A 13,168-nucleotide genomic window follows, 5' to 3' on the forward strand; every position below is an offset into this window, starting at 1 on the left:
GGTAATTAAGTGCATTTTTGTCGCAAATGACTCGAGCATGAATCATTGGAAAGGCTGAGACAGTTCAGCTCTTGAAAGACTGACTTGGCGCACACAGCACATCTCTACTTTGGCTCTTACTCAACGGGCTAGGAGAAAGCAGACATCTGTGCAATTATTGCATAAATTGTGAAAAATCATGTTAGCCCAGTGGCTCCTTAAAGAAACTTGTATGTACTGTGAATTATGGAGGCATATTAAATTAAGTGATATTTATGAATTGTAATTTTTATAACTGTCAAATTACATAAAAGTTCAGGTGTCACATAAAGGGGCCTGGTAAATGATACAGTATATTCTTGTCAAGCCTATTAAACGTTTGCCTCCTATACGGAACACTGGATCCTTAAGGGTTAAAGGAGAAACAAATTCCTATTACAGAACCAAACAAACACTTACATTTATGTCTAAATTAACACCCAGGAAGTGTATATGTGTCACACTCCAATATCTCTTTCAGAAAAAACAGGTGTTCACTTTGCAAGCACAAAAAACAACTGGAAAACAGCTGTGATTATTTACAAAATAAATTAGCCCACAGGTTTTGACTTTAAGGGGCCCCTGTGATTGGAGGGAGGAAAAAATCAAGACTGGAATCTGAATAAATGTAATTTGGGAAATTATTAAATTTATGGGACAGAATGGATACAGTGCAGCTAAGGTGTGTGTCATAAATCTAATCAATAAAAAATGAAAACCTGAAAAGCCTTCATTAAGTAAGTGTTCGCCCCCTTTGTTATGACACTCATAAGCTCTTCAGAATCCACTCAATAATTTGAATGGAGTCCATCAATGTACAATATAAGTGGTTTGCATAATTTCAGAATACCCCTATCTCTGTAAGGTCTCAAATTTGGGTAGTGCATTCGAAGTATTCAAAATATCTGAAAGTTGTGGAAAGGCACAGATCAGAGGAGGGATATAAAATATTTAAAACACAATTGAATATCCCTTGGGTCACAGTCAAGTCGATCATTAAAAAGTGGAAGGTATACAGCACCTCCCAGAATCTGATCATATCAGGCCGTCCTCCCAATCTGAGCAGCCGGGTCAGAAGGGCATTGGTCAGAGAAGCCACCAAGAGGCCGCTAACAACTCTGGAAAAACCTACAGTGGCTGAGATGGGAGGAACTGTCCATGTGTCAACAATAGGTCAGGTACTCCACATATCTGACCTGTATGGAAGAATGGCAAGAAGAAAGACATTTAAGGAAGCCCACGTAAAATCCCACATGAAATTTGCAAAAAGATGTGACAAAAGATTCTGTGGTCTGATGAAAGTGATTTTTTTGTTGTAAATGCAAAACCCAACACAGAACATCACCCAAGTAACAATATCCCTCCTCTGATGCATGGTGGTGGCAGCATCATGTTATGGAGATGCTTTGCATGGATACATACAGGCAAATGCTTGAGGAAAACCTGCTTCGGTCTGCTTTTATTCTGTTTTACCGCTATTTATTTCACTCTGCTTTGTGCTGCATGCACTTTACAATGATGTGGTTATTTAAAAAAAAAAAAAATGTCCTATACATTTATTTTTTAATCTTCATAATGTAATTTTGAATTTTCATAAGGAATGCTTGAGACTGAAAATAATTAATAAAATCGCATACACATTGATGTCTAATCAAAATTCAAAATGTAGCAAATGTACAGCTACGATACCATTCAAAGACCAGATTATTCAAATTCTAGCATCTGAAAATATCCAGTTCCAGTGATAATCAAACTTAACATGCCTTACAAACCAAACCATTATAAAGTGATTAACAGCACTGTACTCTTATCTCTGCCTCTTGATTGTCAGCAGTGTGGCAGACGTATTAACCTGACGTTCACTGCAATTCTGCTGCGATTATTGTGGCCCTTGTTCAAATTTTTGTTAGTAAACATAAAAAGGCTTTGTGGCCTCTGATTTCACCGAGCAAGCATTTTCAAGTAGCGCAGAGCTTTGTAAATTACAGCGAATGCTTTATGTTTTGTGTGATCTTGGGCAATGATTTATGGCCTTTTTGACAGGATGAGTATCGATGAGCAGAGACATGACAGCTGAGGCCTGTAAACTGTACTGCAAAGTCCCCCCCCCACACACCTCTGTGTTTTTTAATACTGTACACTTTTGGGAGTAGGAAGCAACAGGGAAACTCAAATTTGGTCTTACCTGGACATTTGATGATGATGCAAACCTTCATTTTTCTTGGATTCAGGGAATCGGATTGCGCTCTTATCACCGCAGTTTCTTCTGCAATACCACATTCGGACAGCTTCATGTTTCCAGATTGACAATCTGATGCGTTACTCATTAAGAGTTCTTCCCTTTATGAGCTTGTCAATTGCCCATAATTGAGAGCAGTCCAAAACAGCTACCAGGAAAGTGCAAAGTTCATCCTTTTATTTATTGCCATGGAGCGAGCGTATGTTGGCCGCGGTGACAGAACATTCTTAGAATTCCCCTTGTCTAATTTTTAACATTTATTGTACAGCCTTATGAGTGAGTGTACATTCCCGTTTGACAGCACCTCCGAAGAAAGCAGTGCATGCCTTCAGTGTGTGAGGGCTGTTTGTTAACAGCTAAGGGTATACTTGGTGATTAAAAGCTTGCTACTTGTCAGAGAGTGTCGACAGATGTGAGCAGAATTGCCTCCATATTTGTAATTTCTTTCTGAAATCCTTTGACCCAGTTCAGTACCCTCGGGAGAAGATGTTTTTCTGCTTAATGTGTATCTCTGAATCCGATGACAAGCTCACAACAATTTAGTTTGGTGGGTTGCACAGCCGAGAGGCCCTCTGAACTCCTTATAGAATATTTAAATAATTGTGACTGTAATGGGATAAATGAAGTGGATGCTTTGAATACAAAATAAAGGTATCTCGGTCTTTAAACGAAGGTCACAACAGTAAATGTGAGTGGTTTCCTTTATTAAAAGAAGTTTAACATTTTTGAAGGTGGGGAAAAAACATCTAATATAATTTAGAACATATGAGGCTGTTGTCACTTTGAGGCAGGAGAGGATTTTAAAACACCTGCTCTTAAGCTGAATCTGAGTATGTAAAATAAGCAATACATTCCTTCCTAGATAAAGATTGGCCTTGAATTATTCCTATGTGGCAAAAAAGTGATATCAATTGTCTGTTCACTATTCCTGCACCTGAACAACTCATCAATGTCGTTGATTTGAAAGAGAAACTTTCACTGGAGTCTTAATTTTTAGATTATTAAAGCAGACAGAAGGTTATCAGTGACTTTAATGTATAGAGGGTTGAGAACTGTAAACACAAAAATTAAAATGAATTCTTAACTATAAAAAAAACAGAATACGATAAACACAGAATATTAAATATCCACATGTCCCTTCTAAACCCTTCCTGTTTTGTTTGGAAGAATTTGATCTCTCTTCTCAGACCTGCCAGTGCCCGCGTGTTCAGATTTGCAGTGACCGTTTTTTCATGCCTGTAGTTCCAACGTGCAAAACTGACCTCTGATTCCTTAAAAATACTCCTTACATACAGATTGGGCTTCCTTTATCCTGCCCTTTTAAATTCTGTGCCATTTTTCTCATTTGTTTGTTTCAATCTGTGCACCAACTAGGTTTCTTTAATAGAATAATGCTAGACGACTTCTTGTTTTCTGTAAATGTGTTGCTAACTGAAGTGTTTATACTTATTTACTAACCAGTTGTAATGCTATGTGTAGGCTAGACAGTATATTCTATGGTGGCTTGGTAAGGGTGTCTGCTAATAAATATATAATAATATTATTATTATTATTATTATTATTATTATTATTATTATTATTATTATTATTATTATTAATAATAATAATAATAATAATAATAATAATAAAGAAGGTGTCTGTCAGATGACTTATCAATAATCATATATATTTTTTAAATACCAGGGTTAAATTAAACCATTTATGCTTTCTGGCAGTTGCGCTTGCAAACTGTAAAGTTCATGCCTTTTCCAATTAGTTGACTTCCCTTCTCTGCCACAGTGTTTGTTGACTATTAACTCAGGGTGTCTGCTCCTCTTTATTGCCCTACCTATTCCATGGAGGCTGTCCTCTTGATGTGTGAAAAACCTTTGATCCATAAAAAGGCACAGAATAAGTATATGTCACTGATCACCAATGGGAAATATGAGATCCTGTGCCGTACTTTCTGGGCTGTTACTCTAATATACAGTATTCTACATATATACCCTGTTTCCTGGTCTCTGCCTTATTGTTAGGTTTACATTCGTATGAGAAACTCGCAGGTAACTGAAAACATTATATGATATAACATTTTCAAAAAATAAAAGACGATATAATGCAGTATGCAACACAGTAAGTAAGAAGTTGATTTAAATGGGTTTATTTCTCTGAGACAGTTTGGAATTGAAAAGCGCTGACTTTGGGACTTCATTGGGTGTCAGATGCATTCCAAGGTTTACAAGATGCAAATGCACAAATGCAAGTGTGTATAGTGGCATGATGGGCATGAATAATAAGTTACCACTGATGTCTGTAGTTTAAGTGAATCGGTAATTTCAATTATTTCTTGTTTGTATGCATTGGGTTAGCTTCTGGCTTTTGGTTCCAACAGCTCAGTAACAAAATGAAGACTTGTGTAGGTTAATAAATCCAGCCAGAGTTGCGTTTTTAGAAAAATTAGGAGAAAAATATATTTTCTCTCAAGCATGTCAAAAACACTACTTGTTTTAAAAGGCAAATCAAAAGCCTTTCTGATACTACAAGCGTCATTTCAACATTGGGAGGATAACATCTCCAGAATAGTACTATGGGATGTTTTTCTGAGCCTTTGTTCCCTTAGAGCCTTCAGCAGGGAGAGAGAAAAGGCAAACCACTTCTAGGTTTTGTTGCTCCAAATTTATTTCAGATGTGGCCAGTTGAACCCATTAAACAAGGCCACAGAGGCAGTTATCCGTTCTGAATGGCTCGGCCTAGCGAGGAATGACTCTCGAGGTCCTAGACAATAACTGCCGTTCGGTATGATCCAGGCAGGCAAACCATTAGATGATATCATTGGAATGCACTTTTGTTGAGCTGTCAAACATTGTCATTCCAATCTAAATGGATGCTGGCCGAAGCGATTCGTATGGCTCGCTCACTGCGCTGGTGCCAAAGTTATTTACTAACTTTGTAAGAGTAAGTGTAAAGAAGCTCTGAGAGGTGATTATAAGTTACTACTCTGAGTTGATGGTGGTGTGGTGTGGTGTGGTGGAGTGAATTTAGGTTTTGGTGCAGTATGTGCCTATTGTTAATTTGTCCTTCTCTTTTTCTCAGGTTAACAAAGCCCCTGTCATTTGCGGACTGCGTCGGGGATGAGCTGCCATGGGGGTGGGAGGCTGCTTATGATCCACAAATTGGCATCTACTACATTGACCACATTAACAGTAAGTGTTTATGACATAACAGCCTCAATTTTTATTATGCCAAGTCGAATCCTTCTGGGGACTTGGAGTTTAAATATATCTGCGGAGTGTGGCTGCTTCTTAATTGAGGTCTTCAGCTGTTATATTGATTTAGTGGCTGGTTTTTTTTTCAGTTTTTTTTCCACCAGGGATTTTGAGAATTCAGAGTCTATATTTTCACACACCACAGTAGTACAGGAGATGTGTAGTAGTAGTAGTAGTAACTTCCGTGATGTAACCTGAGTGGCTGAAGCTGTTTTGTTAAAAAAGGCTTACACCCTCAATTCGTAGTGAGCAACACTGTAGGGATATACAACCTAGCATTATTTATTATCAGAATGGTATTTTTGAGTGTTTGCTTGCCTTCATATTCACCTAATATTTTCACAATTATTCACAGAAAGAGTTTACTTAAACGCAAGGATCGGTTCAGTCTCTGGGTATAACCTTGCTCCTTTGATTTTAGGTTTGTTTGATGGAGTCTGAAACAGTTTTCCGAAGATCCGTATTTTGGCACCAGTAGAAAACCTGCCTGAGTTCAAAAGCAGGTCAAGTGTGATATTCACACAGTGGACTGTTATTCGTTGTTGTTGTTGTGTCCACTTGAGTGGTATGCAGATGGAAGTGTGTTAGCTTGAGCCCGAGGGACTGTTTCAGACTGAAACACTCGTCTGTCAGCTCCATGTAAGTGGCAAGGCAAATAACAGATATTTTCATAGGCTATGCTCAAAGTGTTCTTTTGCTTTTTAAACTAATTATATAAAGTAAAAGCTTTTTTAAATGTTGTTTTTCTTAAATGTAGTTGGTGAAATGATCTATATTTTCATTGAGTAGCTTTAGGGAAAAATGTGAACATTTCTTTATTTATCTATTTTAATTGAAAAGCTCCCGGCAAAGTTATTTTTTCATTCTCTTCACTTCCATCAAAATATTATGATTGTAAGGATTTGTGTTTTTTTAAATATTACATTATACTCAGCACTCAAAGCTCATACCTACAAGGCAGGTTTAAACGTATTCAGACAGAAAATTGCTCCTTCAGTCCCAGGGTATTTTGGGTTTGATTTTGAAATAACACACAACCTAGTTCCAAATGTACTGCGGGGAAAAACTCGATGCACTTAACCTAAATGCATTTCCTGTGTTCAAAATTAAATAGTATCAGAACTGTTTAGGGAATGTAATTTTTAGTTTTCCTTAGGTGCCATTTCAACCGGTTCGACATTAAAAAATAAACTTTAAAATATACGCTTGAGAATCAGCCACCTAAAAATGTAAATCCTACAATTCTGCAGTTTATTTATATTCAAGTCTGAGTGATTAAGTTAACTGTTTTCTATATGACAGTAGCTGGACAGTTCTATATACTTTGTTGGTCTAATATTAAACATCATTTGGGTTTACACCCATTTGTAAATCCACGGCCACCACTTTGTTACGTAGCGTAAAACACTTTGCGTACACAGTAAAGAAAAAACACACCCCTCAGATTGTGCACATCTTTAAGGACAAGGTCAGTCACTTTATAAAATGTTGTGTAAATTGGACCAGAAATTGTACTTCGTCTTGAGATTTCAGTAGTCAAGATCCGGTTCACTTGGCATAAACTAATGCCAACACCAAAGTCATACCAAAACACACACACACACACACACACACACACACACACACACACACACACACACGGTTATCACTATTATCTTCACAGCAACGCATTAAGTGTTTCTCATGATATTAAAGCAGATTGTTTTCTAAATTAACAGGCAGTTACAGACATATTACTATTAATTGAGAAATGTATCATGCTAAGGTTTTTTTTTTCCTCCTAAATGAAAACTGCAGAGCTTCCTGGAATCTACAGCCAAAATATCACAAGAAAAAGGGTCATGCATTTCCATTGTAAATGCCACTGTTTGTGGAGCTTGTTGTATCCAGCTGATGACTGGTAATTGTTATCTCTTGTTTGTATTACTGTATTGTTTGTATTTCTCCTAGATGCATGGTCAAATACAGAATCATTCTACAGGAATGTTACACTCCCTCGCTTCACCTATTTTCGCTCCAGCTGTCGGTTGCCTTGCAGATTTAGATCTGGCTTAACATTTTTGTCGTGCGCACCACGGCCGTAATCTTTGTTTCTGGTTCATTATTACGTTCATAGGATCTTTGACAAAAAGAAAACTTAAATCTGCAGGCTTTTGACAGTTGCATCGGCAGAAGTGAAGTGCTATCCCTGTTGGCTTTAGACTGGACAATGTTTACAGGATTTTGAAATCAAAAACATTGTGGGCTGTCTATTGATTTTCAGTTTTTTATGGTTTTATGTCTGAGCAGTGTGTGTTCTGAGTGTTGATTCTCTTTTTGAAATCTGGGAACACTAACCCAGCAGGAGAAAATACATGTTTTTGTTATAATTGTTCTGTTGGAAACAACTTTCCTGCATTCGATTTTCGATTCAGACGGAACAATCAAAATTATTTATACATTCATGAGATACTGCTAAAGAGTTAACAGGATAATGTTTGCATTTTTTATTTGGTGGGAAAGCTTTTTTCTCAAACCGTATTTCCAGTCACTGTACACACAAGATGCTAGTGTAGGTTCTTTATATTTGAAATGGACCACAATAGTATTTTGAAAGTACTAGGAGGAATTCTTACAGAGACTCTCTGTACAATTAGCAGAGGAAGTCCATTCTTGGTATATTGAATACTTTTCATTGATTAATGTACATTTTTGCTAGACCTATATTCATGGTGCTGGTGATGTTGAATAGGGAGGAACATTTAAATGTGAAATCTTCTAACTTACTCATTGACTACACTGAACCCAGTGAATAACACGCAGAGTTCAAAGTTAACAGGACATTAAATGGCTAACTGTCAATTTGGTACTCGGGCCGAGGCAGTATATTGAAATTAAATCACATCTACCTTGGGTTACTAGCATGTTCATTCTTCTGTGTTTCTCAATCTTTGGACAATACATTCTTTTGTCTTTGCTCGTTAATGTTTTATTTCTGTTTGTTTTTTTCCCCCATAAGGCAAATAATTATCCTACGTGCAAAGTGTGTAAAGACTGTATTCTTAGCGATGAAAATGCTGTGATTATAGAAGTATTTGATTTGTCCTATTGACATGAAAGGAGGAGAATTTAATAACCAAATATAGTCCCATGCTTACGCTTAACAATAGATGTACTGTACAGAGTCGTGGTCTGTTGCTGCTGCATTTTTCTGGTGGTTGTAGCACAGGCCCACGTTCTGTGTAATATTTCATAAGCCCTGGGGATCTCTGACTTAGGAAGGATTGTGAAATAACTTGCAAGCAGGACTATTATATTTCAATGGATCGGGCCCCATTTCCAAACCTATAATCTGCTGCATTTCCCCCTGCTTTCATGCCTTGTAGCATTTGAGGAGAAAAAAGGGTAAATCAAGGATTATATTTTCCCAGATATAGTTTATTTGCTAAATGTAGTCCAAAGAGTTTATATATGAATATGGATTCGCTCACGAGACCGGATTAGAGGGGTTTAAGTGCAGACAAATCGGGCATGTCCTAATCAAGGGTGCTAGACATCGTGCAGTTTGTAATACTTACCACTGTGGGGACAAAGGGAGGAGAAGGTGTCGTTCTGGCCACTTGGACCCCTGCTTTCTATAATAATAATAATAATAATAATAATAATAATAATAATAATAAAATAATAATACTGAGGAAGATGATTGAAAAACTCCTACTAAGCAAAACCGCATTTCTTCCAGCAAAACTTAATTCCTGCATTGTATAGCTATCCCACAAACACTAGGGATCACCTGTGTCCCCCATTGTTGCCCTAAGCTGGGAACCGTCTTCAGGAAGCAAGCGGACATCAGACATCAGTAGTCATGTTGTTGATGTTGTTGAGCATTAACAGAAGAGTTATTGTGTTACTTGTAAGTGTACTTGATTGAATACAATGTGAATACACATTTAGCTTTTCTCATATTGCATTATCTGAAAAAAAATGAATGCATTTCCCCAAATTGTCACTATCATTATTATTACATGGAGGGTTTTCAGTCTGTGCTTTTAAAAAACTAAACACCGCACTATCCCACTATTCATCAATGCCTCTGGGACCTCCTACAGCAGGCCCCGAGCTTCCGACAGGGGCCTGCTTCTGCAAACAAGTTCATAAGCCGGGGTTGTTCTGTGCTGGATGTGGTTGGCAGTGGAAATGAGGCATGAGACGTGCATATTTCTTGAGTTTTGCAACACTGTAATCGAACCCATTGACATCTGTGACTGAATGCCCGTGGTGTTTTGCTCAACCTGCATGCTTTCCTGACTGAGAAATGAGACCCTATACATCAGATAAGAGCCAGAAAGGTATTGTGGCAGAGGGCTAAATGGTGTCAGAATCTGCTGGAGGTAAAGGAGAGATTATTTCCATTGAAATAATTATGTGGATGAAAGCAAAGCTGGCCTTGGGGAAATCTGGTTATTCTTCATAGTGTGCAATCTGTGCATTGCTGACATACTTATGGTGGCACTCAGGGATTGGGCTTGCTTTGTTTTGCAGAAGTAGGACTCAGTCTTAATTGTAACCCTTTGCCTACTGATTTCAGTCCCATCGAAAGCAAACTACCTTTGTAGCTCCTTATACTACTACTACTACTACTACTACTACTACTACTGAATATATTCCCCCCCCCCTCTCTATGAAGTGTAGGAATTCATTTTACAAGCATGTACTAGATGTGATATTGTTGGTGCTATTTTATTTTATGCCTTTTTCTTTCATTATTTATTTTCAACATACCGTGCTTCAGTGCAGTGGCATGGCTTCCACACGGGAATTCAAGACGTTATAAAACATTTGCTTCACTGACGCTTAAAGTGAAGTCAGGAATTAGTTTCTCAGATCACTTCAGGGTCCACAGAATAGAGTACCGTTCCTTACCATTTATACAATGCTATAATAAAAGGCCTACTCAACATTTTTCAGACTTGATTCTAAGCAATACAAGTATCTGTAAACTATAGAATCTGGCTAGAAATGTACTGTTTAAATGGCAATTGCACATGGGTTTTCCTCAGTTACTAACTTTTGCATTCTCTACGCTGCTGCCATTCTTGGTACAAGATGCTTTTACTTAAGCCTTTCAAAAAGCTTGCACTGTATGCAAAGGAAAAAAATCTAAAGCATTTAGTTGGGAAAAAAATAAAAAATAAATGAGCATGATGGACTTAAATTGAAATGTCAAATATTTTAATTACAGTTATGAGGAAATGCATTACTAAGTGTGTTCTTTTATACCACCATGTATGATGCAGGTTTGCAGTAAATCATTTGATCTACACTCACCTAAAGGATTATTAGGAACACCTGTTCAATTTCTCATTAATGCAATTATCTAACCAACCAATCACATGGCAGTTGCTTCAATGCATTTAGGGGTGTGGTCCTGGTCAAGACAATCTCCTGAACTCCAAACTGAATGTCTGAATGGGAAAGAAAGGTGATTTAAGCAATTTTGAGCGTGGCATGGTTGTTGGTGCCAAACGGGCCGGTCTGAGTATTTCACAATCTGCTCAGTTACTGGGATTTTCACGCACAACCATTTCTAGGGTTTACAAAGAATGGTGTGAAAAAGGAAAAACATCCAGTATGCGGCAGTCCTGTGGGCGAAAATGCCTTGTTGATGCTAGAGGTCAGAGGAGAATGGGCCGACTGATTCAAGCTGATAGAAGAGCAACTTTGACTGAAATAACCACTTGTTACAACCGAGGTATGCAGCAAAGCATTTGTGAAGCCACAACACGTACAACCTTGAGTCGGATGGGCTACAACAGCAGAAGACCCCACCGGGTACCACTCATCTCCACTACAAATAGGAAAAAGAGGCTACAATTTGCACAAGCTCACCAAAATTGGACAGTTGAAGACTGGAAAAATGTTGCCTGGTCTGATGAGTCTCGATTTCTGTTGAGACATTCAGATGGTAGAGTCCGAATTTGGCGTAAACAGAATGAGAACATGGATCCATCATGCCTTGTTACCACTGTGCAGGCTGGTGGTGGTGGTGTAATGGTGTGGGGGATGTTTTCTTGGCACACTTTAGGCCCCTTAGTGCCAATTGGGCATCGTTTAAATGCCACGGCCTACCTGAGCATTGTTTCTGACCATGTCCATCCCTTTATGACCACCATGTACCCATCATATGATGGCTACTTCCAGCAGGATAATGCACCGTGTCACAAAGGTCCAATAATTTCAAATTGGTTTCTTGAACATGACAATGAGTTCACTGTACTAAACTGGCCCCCACAGTCACCAGATCTCAACCCAATAGAGCATCTTTGGGATGTGGTGGAACGGGAGCTTCGTGCCCTGGATGTGCATCCCACAAATCTCCATCAACTGCAAGATGCTATCCTATCAATATGGGCCAACATTTCTAAAGAGTGCTTTCAGCACCTTGTTGAATCAATGCCACGTAGAATTAAGGCAGTTCTGAAGGCGAAAGGGGGTCAAACACCGTATTAGTATGGTGTTCCTAATAATCCTTTAGGTGAGTGTATTGTACACAAGGATGCCTTTTTTGGCATGCAGTCACATTGAGGAAGTAGCGGAATGCGTGAGCATGAATAAACACTTCAGCTATTAGAGGTACGATCCTCTAGCAAGTTCATTATCTGAAATGTGCGCCCACAGACAACTGTTTGTGTCCTGCATTCATTCTGATCTTGAAAGGATTGTAGGCTTGAGGCAGAATCTACAATTAAATTTAGATTTTTACCAATTCAAGTGATATGCACCCTTATAATAAAACCCACCTCCGTTTGGTCAGCGATAAGGGTTTGTGATGTTCGTGCTGAAAAATAACCTAAAATATAATAGGTCAGAAATCTATTAATCCTAGTCCTCAAATACCCCAGTGTCTTCTAGTTATGTTCCAGCAGGGCTCTCAGCTACTTAAATCAGTCCTTACCTAAACTCCTATCATTTAAACAACTCTTGGAAATTAAAAAGGTCCAACTGAACAGTTAGACTTCAGTTAGGTCTCCAATTAACCCCTTTAAAATTATCTGGAACCAAAAAAACAGCAAACACAGCTGCTTTAAGTCCACGGTTTGAGGACTGTTGTAACTGGGGTGGTTCTCATTTTCGTGGATGGAGATAGTAATGTCTCCCGACTCTCAGACTCCGTCTCCTGTGACTGTGCCCTCCCTCAGAGATAACCCAGCTGGAAGACCCCCGCAAGGAATGGCGCAAGGAGCAGGAGAGGATGCTGAAGGACTACCTGATGGTGGCGCAGGATGCCCTCAGCACACAGAAGGAACTATACCAGGTCAAGGAGCAGAGACTGGCCCTGGCTCTGGACGAGTATGTGCGCCTGAATGATGCCTACAAGGAGAAGTCCAGCTCCAGGACGAGCCGTGAGTGCCAGACCCACACCATTGCTGTTATTGACACCCCTCCCTTCCTTTTATATACAAATATCGTGTTAGTCAGTCAGCAGAATTGACTTTGCTTTACCCTTTTTGAGAACCACATCATAATGGTAGAGTGAGTGTGTTTTTAATGGTAAATACAATGTCTTATAAAGCTAAAAAAAACAAAGTACCAGCATCTTCTGTAGGCCTTTAAACCACCCCCTGTCTTAGACCTAGAAAAGAGGCTAAACTCGTTCAGCTCAGAGAATAATTAACATAAATAAGTA

The 13,168-nt window shown here is 38.6% G+C and overlaps 1 protein-coding gene across 1 annotated transcript in view; it reads left to right on the top strand.

The window, feature by feature from the left end:
- The window catches only part of LOC136764274 (protein WWC2), a 67,702-nt gene that overhangs the window by 14,758 nt on the left and 39,776 nt on the right, over window positions 1-13,168 (top strand). The window contains exons 2-3 of the mRNA XM_066718164.1: window positions 5,330-5,439; window positions 12,681-12,884. Coding sequence (XP_066574261.1) covers window positions 5,330-5,439; window positions 12,681-12,884 — 314 coding nt within the window. The remainder of the gene's footprint in view (window positions 1-5,329; window positions 5,440-12,680; window positions 12,885-13,168) is intronic.

This window comes from Amia ocellicauda, chromosome 12 (genome assembly GCF_036373705.1).
Source record: "Amia ocellicauda isolate fAmiCal2 chromosome 12, fAmiCal2.hap1, whole genome shotgun sequence".
Taxonomy (NCBI): Eukaryota; Metazoa; Chordata; class Actinopteri; order Amiiformes; family Amiidae; genus Amia; species Amia ocellicauda.